This window comes from Protobothrops mucrosquamatus, unplaced genomic scaffold (assembly GCF_001527695.2).
Source record: "Protobothrops mucrosquamatus isolate PMUCROS unplaced genomic scaffold, P.Mucros_1.0 scaffold263, whole genome shotgun sequence".
Taxonomy (NCBI): domain Eukaryota; kingdom Metazoa; phylum Chordata; class Lepidosauria; order Squamata; family Viperidae; genus Protobothrops; species Protobothrops mucrosquamatus.
In genome coordinates, this window is record NW_015386610.1 from 22,565 (window position 1) to 39,141 (window position 16,577).

The 16,577-nt window shown below is 35.4% G+C and overlaps 1 protein-coding gene across 1 annotated transcript in view; it reads right to left on the reverse strand.

The window, feature by feature from the left end:
- LOC107286248 (protein unc-80 homolog) overlaps window positions 1–16,577 on the reverse strand; it is a gene marked incomplete at its 3' end in the record, with an annotated part of 101,153 nt that overhangs the window by 21,935 nt on the left and 62,641 nt on the right. Inside the window, 7 exon segments of the mRNA XM_029283891.1 lie at window positions 786–893; window positions 1,455–1,652; window positions 3,571–3,671; window positions 5,162–5,365; window positions 10,265–10,430; window positions 11,206–11,339; window positions 16,066–16,201. Of these exon segments, the coding sequence (XP_029139724.1) occupies window positions 786–893; window positions 1,455–1,652; window positions 3,571–3,671; window positions 5,162–5,365; window positions 10,265–10,430; window positions 11,206–11,339; window positions 16,066–16,201 (1,047 nt within the window).

Sequence of the window (16,577 nt, forward strand, 5' to 3'; positions counted from 1 at the left end):
CGTACTGGTAGTCCTCACTTAGTGATTCTTCAAAGTTATGATGGACCTCCCCAGAATTACTTTCAACCTAGTTCTGGAGTTCTGATGGCCATACATACATATACCCTGAGGGCATTTGATCACATTTTGGGTGCCTGACAACTGGCTTGCATTTAGGGCCATTTGCAGTGTCCCACATGACTGAGATTTTTAGTGGTTTTTGATGGTTTCTGGTCCTTACTTCCGTTTCTAGCAAAAAACAGCCATTGAAGAAAATGGGTTGACTTAACAATCACAGTGTCTGCTTAACAATGGCATTCTTTTAACAACTACAGTTTTTACTTAATAAGCAGTACAAAAAAAAGCTTGTAAAATTGAGCACTGTAACGGTAACCAATTTAACAACTGATGGTAACCAATTTAACAACTGACATGAGTTATCATAGTAATTCTAAGATAAAATACGGTAGTAAATTGAAGACTACCTATAGATAAATTAGATAATCTGAATTATCGACAGTGCATTCATGCAGGTCATGAATACGACAGTCCTATAGTGCTGAGATAGACTTCACAGAGACCTACAGTATGTTACTAGGCACATAGTGTCTCGGTGCAAGGCAGTAAGGCAGCTGAATCATGTTTCCATCACATGTTACATGCAGTGCAAACTGTGCATTGCCAACATTCTACCACATATACAGTATTACCAGACACCATAGATATATAATATATATATATATATAAGGCTAAACATAATGTTGCACTAGTGAATTATTCCTGTAAGTAATGGAAATTCGCATTACCTGATGCCTTATGTATTTCAGCATTCCAGAGTCTTTTTTTCCTTCGAGATTAGAATCCATCACTCTTTTCTTCAGGGAGGGTGTTCTGAGGCATGACTTGTCTGAACACTGAAAGACAATTGACCTAAACAATTCTGAGTGCTTTCAGAAGTTAAGTCATTAGTGGAAGCTGGGGGTCTCATTCTGTCTCTGATAATAGTACACTTAACTAATGCAGCTTTCCCTTGTTGACCAGAAACCACTGATAATGAGAGAAGCTGACATTTCCTTCTTGGCCTGTTTCCAAAATGATGCATCATCCAAAATTATGCAGGTTTCACAGGATCTAACAGTCTCATCAGAATGTTGAAACAAATATTATGAGGTCAGCTTCACCCCTCACAACATTTGTATAACACATGCTCCAAAAGGATGAGGCTTGCTTCATCCTTCATTTGCCCTTTTGTTCCCTGTATCAAAACAATCACAGCAACATGGGCAGCAAACAAATTTAATAAATAAAAATAAATTGTTTCACTAAAGGAAGGATCCTATATTAAACATAGTTCTTAGAAACTCCTCTCGCATCTGTTCACCTGTGAGAGAGTAGCAGCCAAGTGTGACAGTCTGAAATAAATGTCTAGGCAGCTGAAAAATGAGCAATTAATTAATTTATTCATTACCTCTTACCTCTTTTTGTTTTTTGCCTCTGGCCACATTATTTAATAAGTTATTTTCTTTAAGTGAATCCACAGTGTCTCCATACAAAAGTTTGATGGCCCGGACAAGACGTGCACATGAACGACTGTGGTGGAGGTAGCAGTGAGGGTGGCAGTAATCAACATGGGTACAAATGAAACTCTGCTGGTTGCATAGCAGGACCATCACCTGGAAGCATGAAGTATGAATGTTTATAGAATTGCAGTCCTGTCTTTGTGCCAAGAGAAAATTATGTGAACATCCTTTTTTAGATATCAGAAACCATAGAGAACAAAATCTTTGAAATGTTTTCAAACTATTTGTCTCCTTCCCCATTCTCTTCAATTTAATATTTCACTAACTTTGACAAATAACTCATGGATGAGAGATAAAGCAAATATCTCAACTCATTAACCTTAATAGTTAAACATATTTGTTCAGTTGATCAATGAAATGCTCCAGTGCAAAGTGAGATCAAACAATACCCCTTTCCTTTGTTCCAAAGGCCATGGCAGAGTTTTCCACACTTCATTTTGTAATAAATTTTATTGTATTCTAATATATCAACTCACTATTTTTAAATGGCAAAAGCTTAGCTTGAAATTTGATTGGCTCAATTTGCTTGATCACAAAGCACATCTCGAATTGAAGGAACGCTGGCCAATTCTGAATCCTCCTTCCCTCTCCCTGCCATCAGATGAGCCAAGAAACAGCTTTAATAAAAACAGCCGATACAGATCAGGGCCAGAGCATTATGGAGATTTGTAAATATAGCTAGATTGGACTGGGTTGTGCTTTGCCTCAGGAGTTAAAAAATCTGCCTATATTACTCCCCTTGACTTCTGGATTTATGTTTGAAAGATTGTGAGGTATGCTGTTATTACTAATCTAGGAAACAACTACAAGAGCTTGAAAGAGTTTAGATTGCATCAGAGAAAATCCACTTTTAACTTGGGACATCTGAATGTCTCTAAATCATCTTAATTTGGCTCAGGATATAGGATTTAGACACATTGTAAATGTATTGTTTTAATTACACTATTTTTTTCTGATTCATTCATCTATCCATTCTGATTGATCTTCAAAGTCCATCAAACATTATCCCAGTGAAATACTACTTTTTGCGTTCACATAGCTCTAGGAAATACAAGTAGTCCTCAGCTTAGGGCCACAACTGAGCCCAAAAATTATGTTGTTAAGTGAGACATTTGTTAAGTGAGCTTTGCCCCATTTAATGACTTTTCTTGCCACATTTGTTAAGTGAATCACTGAAGTTGTTAAATTAGTAATACGGTTGTTAAGTGAATCTGGCTTCCCCATTGTCTTTGTCAGAAGTTGCAAAAGGTGATCACCTGATTCTAGAACACTGCAACCATCATAAACGTGAACCAATTGTCAAGCATCCAAATGTAAATCATGTGGCCATGGGTGTTATGAATTAAGCAATTCATAAGGTCTGTTATAAAAAATGGTTAACTGCTTGTTCTATTTGAATTATAGACTGTCTATCTGTATAACTTTAAGCCTTTGTTTTAGGCGGGAATGAGTACTTTAAATTGATTGGCCGCCGCCTAGTGGCGGTCCATATAAATATAAGTCAAGCAGCTGCTAGAGTTGCTTCTGTGAGAACTGAATAAAGAGCTGTTATCTCAACTCCGTGTCTTCAATGCCTCACTGTTCCCACGACACAACAATGGGGATGCTGCAACGGTCGTAAGTGTGAAAAATGGTCATAAGTCATTTTCAATGCCTTTGTAATTTTGAATGGTCACTAAACGAATTGTTATAGATCAAGGACTACCAGTAAAACTCAACAGCTATAGTGCCTCAGTTGATGGAGTTCTTCCTTAAGTCTTAAAATACCTTGTGCTGGGAGCCCTGGCAAAAGTAAGGCCAATGCAAATTATTCTACCAAATAATATAGCAGCTTCTATTTCTAGTTTTGTTTAATGGCGCTTCTGAATGTTTCTGGAGATAGGACAATTACATTCTTGAGTAGTTGAAACTTTGTTATTCATAAAAAGGAACAACCTTAATTCCCCTCTGCTCTGATGACAAACTGTGAATGTTATATAATTCTAGGGAAACAAAAATAATCTCTACTTACATGTAGCCACGTCATATTCCGGTGATAGTTATCTTCTGTTCCAGTGCTGCTGAGCACTTCAGGTTCTATACTAGGTTCACTTGCACTCCAAGGGCTTCCTTCTTAAAAACAAACAAACACACACACACATCCAAGAGTAGTTGTCTTCTGATGCTAACTCCATATTTTGAATCTAATATATATATGCTTGTAAGCCAGACCAGGGTTATGAAACCAATTGATTTTATTCCCTTATATATATATTTTTTTAGAGAGAACAGAATAATATGCCAGAAGCATACAATTCCTAATAGGCCATTCACATTCAGGAAGGAATGTGAGTTAAAAATGTCACCTCCAACCTTTCTTCATGTCCCAATTATTAGCTAGATTGATCATTACAAGCATAATTTATAGTCACCATGGAAATGACCACTAATCAGGGATAAATATTGTTCCCTTTTCTGGAAGAGGGGAGGGAGAGTAAGTAGAAACAAAATTATTGCATAATCATGCTTCTGCCAATTGTTGGTTTCAGTGATCTGCATTGACTGGGCTCCATGTTAAAGAAAGATAATACACATATTCCAGCAATGGCAGCAATTTGTTACAATTACTGCCTTGTTAGGTCCCATCGAGGGGTTACAGAATACTGGGGGAAGAAAGAGAAAAATCCTGAGGGACATTTGAGAACAAAGGCAGAAGAATGCTCTCTCAGACCCCAGAGTTTCCTGCATGCACTTATTGCCAATGGGCCTTCCAATCAGACAGAACCTTAGCACACAATTTGTTTACTGTATTGTGATATTATGGCTGCAATCCTATATCCACTTGCTTGGGAGTTAGCACCACTGAATTCAATGGGAGAAATTTCTCAGGAGATATGCATAGGATTGTATTGAGGCTATAAAAAAGGCAGTATTTCCAATTACATCTTTCCCCCACCCTTAAAGCAAATATGCATTGACTTGGATGTCTACATAGAAGAGAAAGAGCACGGGCAATACCACTGAGACCCACAACGGGGAAAAGAAAAAAAAAGATTGGTCTAGGATGTATCTGTCTCTGAGTTCTTCTCTAAAATAAATCTCTAGAAACAAGTATTTTGGAGATTGACGAGTACACATATATTTATCTCATAGAAAGCAAAATATATGCATATTGTATATATAAGTATATGCATAGTACATACTATTGCAATGAGATGTGTATGTGTGTGAGAGAGTGAGTGTATATATACAATACCATATATATTATATATGCCACTGATATATAATATATGTTGTTTTTATATATACCTTCCTAATCACGGCATGCACTTGTTTGGCAGTCAGGAAAATGCCTGTACAGAGTCCACACATCAAGCATTTCTATTTTTAAAATTTGCCATTCATTGAGTGGAGCAGCACTGACTACTTCAGGAGGTATTGGCAGGGTTCAAGCTCTGTCCTTGCCAAATGTGAAGTCCATGCAAGAAAGGGAACTCCTGATTCAAGCCTGGGCCATGGGAGGTCTGCCTGGCCTCCAAGCCCCTTTCCTAGATCTCCTAAGCTAAGGATGCTGCTACCTCAAGATCCCTCTCCCTTTTTTTAACCAAGCTCATCTGTGTTACCTATGTCAGTGACAGTGTCCCTGCTGTGGGACAGCTGCAGCTCCTCATTCTCAGACTCTGAGTCCTGACGGGATAACTTGGTGCTCTTTAGGCTGCCGGCCCGGCGAATGCTGGACAGGGAACCCCCTCTCTTCACCCGGAAACTGCGTGTTCCTTTAATCTGGAGCAAGCGGGAGCCTCCTATCCTGATCTTCCTGCTGGGAACTGTATTAAAAGAATAAAAGAGGACTTTTTCCCCCTTATTTTCCCCCATTTTAAAGTAGAATGACGTATATTTTGTATAAAATTATACTTTTCACCCTCCCCCCTCCTCCGCCTGCATTTCAATGCCTTTTTCATTTTTTCAAGGAAGACCAGCAAGAGGCTCCCTCCAAAGCAACATCAAGATGGCTTTAGAAATCATCCCTTATATGGGATGCCTTAGTGAAAGGTAAGACAAATCTATTGTATTACACCTCAGTCCAGCCATTAGTGTTATTCAAATACTTTACAATCAGCATTATTGGAAACCCCACAGCTAAACCACAAAGCTATATTTAGTGCCAAGCAATTTGCTCTTATTTACATAGAATAGTTATCTTTCCATGTTTGCTGGTAAGACTTTTGCCATTCCATCGAACACTCGTCACTGGCTATCAATGACTGAGCTGCAAGTTCCATCAAGGCATTGGAACAGAGCTGTTTTCCAGCTAGCCCAAGGCTGATCACATTTTGTGATAGAATCATAACTTTCCATCATGTAGTAAGTATAGTAGGTGGCCTGCTTGCTTAAGCTAGGCATGTCATTTGCTTATCCACTCTGAATGTTACCTTTGTATAAATCGTCGTCTTTGCACATTAAACTTCACCAGAATTCTACAGAAAAAGCAACAACATGTGGTCCCACTCTTCAGATAGTTCAGAAGTTTTCAGGCATTAAAGACATCTGTGTATATGTTGAGTGTATGCATGTGTGTGTGTGTGTGTGTGTGTGTGTGTGTGTGTGTGTGCGTGTGTGTGTGTGTGTAATGAGCACGAATACATGGAATGGTTTGAAGCACCAGTCACTGGCATGTTGTTCTCCACTCAGCTCTAAGGCAGTACATGGGCAATATGCATGTCCAAATGTTGCAACACTCAGCTGTACATCTATTTAAAAGTGAACACACAGCACAAGTCACAATACAAATAAATGATAGTTGTTGCTTGGGGCCAGAAGAAAGGGCAATGATGAAATAGGAAATATCTAAACTTGTTAAGATCTAGGCTTTTAAACAGATGGAGAGGGAGGAAATCCTGATTTTTACACATTTGCACTCCACCATGGTGAATGCACAATTTACTTTGCAAGTGATCACTTTTAGCATATGATTAACCAGAAATCATATTTGTATTTGCTTGGCTTTGTAGTTTTATCAATGAGCCTGAAAGTGGCATATTGTGTAACAAACTATCAGAGAAATATCATATTATTCCTCTGACAAGATCAGTGAAAGATTTTGCACAGTGTCTTAAAGGATAGGAGATAAATTCTGGAATAAGCTTCTGGGGACTAGAGTATTTGATGCATGAATTAAGAGTAACTTTTTAAAAATCTACTTGGTATTAAAAAACCTACACCTCAATGCATCTTGTAATTTTTAATGTGCTACAAGCATGTTGTTGTTGTTTCTATGATTAAATTATAACCTAACTGCGGGCAAAGGATTCCTGTAATAGAAAACTACTTCTAAAATACATATTACAGTCCTGGAATCAGTTACAGAAGCCGAAAGGAGAGGAAGGGGAAAAAAGAACAGAGGAAGAATGAAAAGAAGAAAGGAGAATAATTTATTATTACGTAACACAGCAACAATAACAATTAGGCTGTATTCCATAGAAGTTTCACTGAAGTGTACAAATATTTTGAATAGGAACTAAAGAGTTTATAGATTTGTATTTCATCCATTCTAAAAATTCCTTAAAATATATTGTTGTTGTTGTTCCTGACCCCCCTCCTGAAAAGAGAGAGAATGAAAACTTTGTTTTAAACAATGCCAAACACTACATTAATTCCATTGGCACATTTCCAGTAACATATAATTATTGAATTTTGTTCTTTTTATAGTTGTTCTTTATATACTGTATATGTAACCTGCTTTATACCGTTGAATTTAATTAGGTATTGGTCCTGTACCACAAAGAAGATTTCTTCTTCTCAATAATAGGTAATTGGGCATTGTTAAGGAACATTCATTTCTCTATTTTAGATGCAGGTGCAATATCAGTTATAGTTTTCAATAAAAAGGAATTCATTATTTAACCTATTGAAATCTGTTTTCTGAATACTGGATTTTAATTCCATGATCTGCTAAAACTCAGCACAGCAGTTCAAAATGTACTTAGCTACAATAGTCAATGTATGCAATCAATAACAGATTTTAATTCTGATCAATTGTTTCAGCCTAATGTTCAGTTAATTTTAAAAACCTATTATTAAATATAATGAAAAGAAATAAAAGGGGGGAATGTTTATTGTTTCCAAATCAATTTTCTAACTTGTTAGAAAACCAGATACTAGTTTTGTAGAAGTTACAAGTAAAACTGTATGATATTTGTATCCATATCTGTAGTTTTGATAGTAATAAATCCCAACCAAAATGACTTTCGCCAAAAGGAAATATATTTCATTAAAAAACGTCTTGGTCACATTCCATAGCCTTTCTGACATAGCAGCAATCCAACATTTGCAATCTATTCTTGAATAGAAAAATCCCTTATGGCATATGTAATATAGAATTAACTTTTGAGTAAAGCTTTTATAAGGAAAAATGTGTTTTTCAAAATCACTAACATTGCTTTTACTGCAATTTTAATAATTTATATTATGTTTTCACTGGCTGATTTATTTTATTTTATTGTATTATTTAAAGTTTAATTATTGTTATTTCTGTTATTTTAATGTTGCACATCTTCTTGGATACTTTTAGTTAATTAGTATAATAAGCCATAATCAATAATTAAATGTTGTGAAATACACACACACACACACAATTCTGTTAACACCTCACAGAGATCAAGAAATATTTTTTCTATAAATTATGAGCCAATTTTACATAACATACTTTTAAACCACTAACAAGTAAACAGATTAACATAAAACAATAAATTAAAAGTGAGATGAGTTCATATTATACTTAAAAATATTCTTTTTTTAGCTTCAATAAGTTTTCTGTGCAAACCATATCTTATTTAAATTTATCCTTGAGAGTGGGCAACAAGAGATATATTCATATGGACAGAGTTAAATGGAGGAAGTAACATTTGGTGCAGCTTTTTCATATTTGTCTGGCATTGCTAATGCATAGATACAGCCAGTAAAAAAGGGCTGCCATGTACATACACATCACCAGAGGCACCTCCCTGTTTTGGAAGTACCAAGTCACATGTTACAAGCAGTCCTTGACTTACAATCATTCATTAAGAAACTGTTTAAAGTTACAATGGCACTGAATAGTGGTTACAAATAGAATTCCCTTCTCAACTGGCACTTCTTGCACACCCTCATTTAATCACATCACTTAGCATTGGAAATTCCAGTCTCAACTGATGTTGTAAGTTTAGGACTACTTGTACAGCAACTTCCAGGAAGGATATGCATTGTACGCCGCCTAGAGTCACTATTGATGGCAAGATGCATGGCAAGATAAATTTAATCAATAAAAAAGTAATATTCAATATGAAGAGCTTTAGATTATTCTTACCAGTTCTGTTGATGAAATTAGTACCTTCCTGAAAATATTTCCAGTCTTCCCCAACCATTTTGATATACCACTGATTCCTATTTTCACATAACTGTATTGAGAATTGTGGTGCTATGACAGGCTTATGCAACTTAAATGTCCAAACATTGAATATATCCCATTTTGTCTGCTAAGGAAGTGGATTTAGGACCAGCTGTATATTCCAAAATGAAGTCCAAACTCCTCACAGGAAATACAACTGTTAAAACAATCCTATACATCAAGCATCTAAACTTCAATATTCAGAAAAGGAACAAACGCAATACCAAAAATGAAAAATTAAATCTTTGTCAATTTCCCATGAAATAGAATCAGCCAGGATTCAAGACTCAGTCAAAATAATACGAAATTTCTTCATCATTTAATTTATAGTTTATTATAATTTCATAAATCATAGTACCTTATCTCTTTAAAACTACTGTTATATATTTTTAACTACAAAAAGAAAACAGTGTACTTTATGAGTTATTCTCTGTTATATTGATAGATTGGACTATTATTTATAATAAGTAATAATAAATTAAGTAGCTACTGGCTCTATTTTGGATTGAAACCTTAAATATTAAAATAATATTAGATTTGTAGTGTTTGTTTTATGCATGAGATGGCATTACAACAATAAATATTCTAGTGCCTGTAGTAAACATGGAAATGTAAGCTTTGAAATTACACATCACATTTTGGAATTAGTAAACAAGAGTGACATGGCAGATGAGTTTTAAGCATATTTTAATTTTGGTTTAAGTTAGAGGGAGCAAGTTATTGATTTATTTTTAAATGCATATACATGAGCCTCTGGCTGTTTCATATATAAAACAAAACATTAAAGCACTTAATTAAAGTACTTTAAACATTAAAATATTGATGTATTGTCTATTTACTACTTACTAAATTGGTCCATAACCTAGTGCAGACAAATATGATTTTAAGTACTCCAAAAACTGACAGAGGTATTTAATTTATATTTAAATGATCTATCTCATAGCAATGACTCTTTTATAGAAATCTGCATTGTAGAATTAAAAATTAAAAGACGATGAGGAGGAGGAGGAGGAGGAGGAGGAGGAGGAGGAGGAGAAAGAGGAAGAGGAGGAAGAGGAGGAGGAGGAATAGGAGGAGGAGATGTTTGTCTGATAGACTATATCTAGGCACAACAATTCCACCCATTGTTCAAATATGGAACTGATAACATTGAAACTAAAGTGCCAAAAATACATCTAAATACAAAACATATTTGATTCAGCTTAGTATTCTCTAATATTATTTGGGGGAAAACAAGGTCATGCTGTGCACAATGACATTAGAATTTGCAATAAAACAAAAGCTTCAGTAGGTAACAAACCTTTCTTCTCTTCACAACCTGTGTCAGACTTCAAGGTATGACTGCTGCTGTGTAAGGAATCTTTTGAATCTTCATTTTCATCCAAAACCCCAGCAAAGCTGATCTTCCTCTCATACCTGTGTCGATCCATCTCAGGATCCAAACGCAACCTGCAACTCTCCAGATCCTATAATATTATATAAACATAACAGTGTATGAAGAACAAGTATATAAATAAAACAGGCCTTCAAGTTTTCTTCTGAAGCAAGAAGAATTCAAACTGAAAGGGAAATGTAAATGTTGCATTAGATTTTATCCTACTGTTTTGCAATGAACCCAAGAAAGAACTAGACTGTACTGAAAATAATTGACTTTATAGCTGATTTCTATATGCTGCTCTTATAATTCTATTATAAATATTTTCAGGGGAAGGTGCTCTAAAGATTAAATAGAAATAGCCAACAACAACAACAAAACCAATTTGTTCTCAGTGATTTTCATGCTGGAATAAATATTACCAAGTAGGGTCCAAAGCTTTTGCCAATATTACAAAAACTGTATTACATCATTGTGGCACAAGCTTTGCCTCTTTTTTATGACCATGAGATATTCACAAAGCACACCGAAATAGGCAGAGCTTTCAGAGCAACAGTAAGAAGCTGCTTTTATATTTTGCTTGCCACTACTCACTTCCTCTAAAGAGACCTCTATGTATCTAAACTAAACTCAGAATGTCAAGAATGGTTGGACTAAATTGCCATCCATCCATCTTGAGAAATCTTTTTTTTCCAAGACTTATGACTAAACCTCTGGCCATTTTGGAAAGCATGTTTTTACTCTATCTCATCAATATATTCTTTAGCTACACAGTTGGTTTTTGGTTTCCTGCCCTACCCGGACCTTCCTCTACTTCTGCAACTTTATTCTTTTACATCCCAGATCCATTCCTTCCTCTCACGTACCACAAGAGGTTCAGTACGTGGTCTGGGCATGTAGGGAAAGGTCTCTCGAAGAAAAGTGGTGATCTCTAGAAGAAGCTGACATGCTGCCATCTTCAACGCAAAAGGACAACAACATTTGGTGGGATTTACTGTACCTAAAAAAGAAAATATACATACGTTCTGTTACAAAAAAAAGACCAGCAAAGAAAAAAGATCATTCTAAAACAATGGACACCACCAGACATAGTACATAATGCAAACTGTGTATGGAACAATATGTTGTATGATTATTCTATTGGGGGGGAATGTCACAGTCACATTTAGCTACCTTATTGTTTCATATTCACTGTGATTTATGATACCTCTACAACAGTACCACTGCAATGATCTTATAGATATAATTCCTATGAATGAAATCTCCCTAGGAACTCTTCACCTTATAATTCAGATCTGTTTTAGAAATGACACACTCTTATACTATTGTTCCATTATTTCCCCCTTTAACCAATGCACTCTCTAAAGATTCAGTTTGAGTGGAATAATAGTGTGTTTTAATTGATGGCAGATTAATCCTAACTTTCCCCTGCTGCTCTCTATATTGTTAATTCTGCTACATGAAAGAAAAATAACAACTATTGTTTGTTTGAAAAATTATAAGGGAAAAAGCATGAGAAGCTACATGTCATATTTAGTTTTGGCCTTGATGCACACTTGATGCAATTACAGAATATTTCTTTGAAGAACTGATTGAACACTAGCAAAACTTCAGTCAATTTAGATGAAAGAGAAAGACTTCATCATACTTTTATTATTGTAATGTATTTATGTACATTTGCCATATTATTATATCAGTTATTGCTGAAACAAGAGCCCTGCCATTCTGTAATCCAGTTCACCCACACTCCATAGTCTTCCTTGCTTAGAGCCATTTAATTCTACATTTGATAGAACACCACATGGTGAACAATATTAATATTTGAAAGGATATGTGCTAAAGGTTCATAGCTTCCCTCACACATGCATGCTGTATTCATCCTCATGTTCTGCAGCATGCTTACAACAGCATCATAGCCATGAAAGCATTTTAATTGATCACATATGATTTCTCCAGGCATATTTGCTGCCGTTTCCAAAGAAATGAGTTGAGCTGAGGCCTGATCTACATTTATTTCCACCTTTTCTTTTTTCATCATTAATGGTGTCAGTTGTCTTCTCTAAAAGCTAGACTACAGAAGAAGGAATTTAAGCAAATCCCACTGTAACCTCAAATTCCAATGAAATTTCAGATACACAACTTGATAACAAAGGGATCAAGAAGATGAAAGTTGCACAATTGAAAACATAATCTAAATCCTTTCCTGTAAAGCTTTCAACTGGAGTATAGGAATGACTTGGACTGGGTGCTGGACTTCTCTTGAATTGGAAGAATAAATTGAGACCATCAGTATGTGTTAGGTGGGTTTTTTACAAATCTGATTGGCTGTTCTTCCTGGTTTTAGGAGCTCTATAATTTGTCTCTGCATCTAAATTCAATATGTCAACCCAAGTATTACAGAAGCCCCAAAGGAAAATAGAACTAAAATAGAATTCATTACCAAATTGCTTCTCACTAAAGTGTACAGTTGCTAGATGAAAACATTTCTCTAGAAAATAGATTAAGGAATAGAGAAGAGGAAAAGCTGGAGCACAGAGTATCAAGATTAGTTTAGCTGATTAGTTGCACATATCTGTATTTCTTACTATTATTTTCTCAATAAATGCACTTTTACATGTAATTATTATGTTCACCTTATTATTACTGTAAATATTTTCACCTTAGAAAAATAATAAATGGAAATAACCATAGTAGGTTTCACCAAATTTGCTAATTTCAAGTTTGAAACCATGAATTGAGAGGGAGGGAATTGCAAATTCTTCATATCTCATCTAGAGAGTACAGAGTTTAGTTTCTTCAACCTTCTCTCAGAGTCATCCTAGAAATGTATAAGAAACTAGGAGAAGCTATAATTCATCCAGTGGTGGGATTCAGCCAGTTCGCACCACTTCGGCAGAACCAATAGCTAATTTTTTGTTGCCCGGGCCCAGAATGGACTTCCAGAAGTGGCATCCACACAGAGAAACGGTTGTTCACGTATTTGAATCCCACCACTGAATTCATCCTAGATAAAATATGTACTAAAACTGTTAATAAGTAATTAATAAGTCTAACTGTGTGCCACATTGCTTTATAAGAAGTGCAACAGGACAAGATGACAATGCGTATCTTAATAGCAAGTGAGTCAATTCTCTATATCCTTTAATTATCAAAATAAATTTATGAAATGTTACAGAACTTCTGAATGAGAGTTAAAATACAGTCACTGAGGTGTTACATATTGGAGTCCCATTCCTCTCTGATGTACAAATTCTTCTTTCTCTAATTCCTTCACTGAAAAGCAGACTTTCCTAATCCCGTTAACTCTACTCTGCAGCAAGGTATAAAGGTATGTCCTTATACATGTACATGTATACATATATATTTTTATTTATTTATTTAGCCACATAATTAGCAGAATAATTCTAGACAACTGACAGAGATAAAAAGGTTCAGGCTCTTTATGAGCTGGTTAAGAACCAATATATTGCCAGGCCTTGGTAACTGAAATAAGATGCCCACAATATGTTCTATCCAAATTGAGATGGCTTAGATGTCCTTAGAACCTATATTTATATTTATAAATTACTTATATAAATTTATATAAGTAATCCAATAAAATTACAAGAAACTCTAATGGATAGCATGCTTAGAGGGGAAGAAAAACAACATTACAAATACACACAAATATAAATCAATGTATTACAGTAGACAAAAATGTAGATGGTATTTTGAAACATTTTGTTCTGTTAGATTGACCTACATTTTGTTGACACAAGTATCATGTTAATATACAGTCTTCTTGCCATTTAAAATAATGGTGTGATACTAATTGCTACATTGCATAATATTAAAGCATAGATTAACCTCATGATCTGCAGATGTGTTCATCTACAACTCCCATGGTTACCAATCAAGATAGCCAATTAATTCCTTACTAAGGAATGTGATAGCTCACAAGGTTGGAACATTGGGCTGACAATTGGCAGCCCTGTGTTCGAGACCCATGAGCTCCCATCTCATGCTCCAACTCTACAAGTAGATAAATGGGTACCACTTTGGTGGGCAACTTCACAGGGATGCAAAAGGAGCCGCCACCTGGGCGTGCCCCGGGCAATGGGGATGTCCCCAGCAAATCCTTTCACCATGCAAGCACTTTGGTGCTTCTGACACAGAGGTATTAGTAACTTATGGTGAGTTCTGAATGTGGTAGTTCCCCATTTTGAAGTGTAGATGGTTGGGAAGGGTTTTTCTAGAATCTGTTTACCATAAAAAAAAATTCAAAAACTTCCACCAATGAATATTTGACCTCTAATTTAAATCTTTTTATTTAGCCTGCTTTCTAATTTTCCATTTAACAGATGGGAACCATCTAAAACAGGGGTGGTCAACCTTGGCTCTTTTATGACTTGTGGACTTGTGGACTTCAACTCCCAGAATTCCTGAGCCAGAATTCTGGGAGTTGAAATCCACGAGTCATAAAAGAGCCAAGGTTGACTACCCCTGATCTAAAAGAACCCTCCTTTTCACTAACCTACTGGAGTTAGAGGACACTAGGATGGCTAGCAGAAGCATAAGTCATGCATAGCACTTTTAAAAAAAACCCTGAAATCCTCACAAACCTGGGGCATGTTTTCTCATGGCAGGCAAACATTTAAGGGAGTTTATGGGTAGTTTAAGGCTTTGTGAAATCTCACCTCTACACAATTTGGATTAATGCAATATAATCTAACCCATATATTTCTACACTGAGCTGCCTTTAAGGATCATCCAAAACTTTAAACTAGTTTAGTATGCTATGGCTCATGGAGTAATGGGCACTCCAAGATTTGTCACGTAACACTTCCATTCCAAAAAGTGCTGGGAGCCACTCAGTTTCCAGGTGCAATTCAAGTGCTGTGATCACCTTTAAAATCTCATATGACTCAAGACCTGGTTATTTCTAAGACCATCTACCCAAAAGTAAATCTGGTAAGAGTCCTAATGTAAGTCCCCCCCCCCCCCAGGGAGGCCCATAGCAGTGCCTTCTTCATGGTGGTGCTTCTCTTTCGGAAAATCTTGTCCTCATATATACAAAATACCTCCTCCCTAATGAGTTTTTATAAAGAAGTAAAAATTTGGTACCAGTAGAGACTATTTGGGGGATGTTAGAATTTAGTATCTTGATCAACACTATTGTAATTTATATTTTATTACTACTGTTTTAAATCTTTAGGTTTTGCTGTGTACACTGCTCTGAGCACAGAATTTTTAAAAATAAATTTAAAAACCAATAATGGATCATATTGGAAACTGAAATTTCAGATCTGCATTCTCAGTCCCCAGTAAACAGTCAGTGCAGATTCAAGTAGATGTTTACTCTATTTGAGTTATAAGTTTACCTTGGTATTACTGAGCTACTGGAAGTAATTATTGGATGCAGATGAGAAGATGAACCCAAATAGGTCTACAAGATTCTGCAGGTGGCTAAATTTTTATTTATATAAAATGTATATAAAAGATAGCACATCTAATTATTTCTTCCTCCTCTCATTTTTAATGCATCTACTACTACATAATGTATTAGAGCTAGATTCAGATAGTCAAAGAAGAAAAAAAGAGAAAATGTGGTGAAACACATGGTGGAAAGGGAACAAAAAGAAAAGAAAAATATTTTTTTAAAAGAAAAAAAAAGAAAAAAGAATAAGTGTTCCTAAAGGAGAGGTTCTTACAAGTGGGGGTTCTTGTAGTAAAGGGAGTCTCCTTACTGTCATCTAAAAAGTCTTCTTCCTCATCCTCCTTTCTCAGCCTCCTCTTGGTCTCCTCATCATAAATAAGGCCCAGCAGATTGGCCGGACTCTCACTCTCACAATGGCAAAGTTCGTTGAGACGGACTCCAATTGCCTGCCAAAAGTATGAATTAACAAAGGGTCATAAAGGTTTCTTAAAGGAGAAATCTCAACTGTAATGTTGAAGTTTGCAAATAAAGTCCTCTTTTGCATCCATGTTGATTATATTATGTCATAAAAAAGATCTGGGAAAAATACCACAACAAAGTAGAGCTTTTATGTAATAATTTACAACATTCAAAGTACTTCAACATCTAGCAACTTGTTGTAATCCTTTCTTTTTATATATATAATAATTTTTATTCAAATTTACAGATCCAAACATAAAAAACTAATACTAATTAAGAAAGATATAAAAAGTAAAGAGAAAAATAAAAATGCATTGTTTTTATATATATATAAACAATTTCAGAAATTTATCACCTCTGATA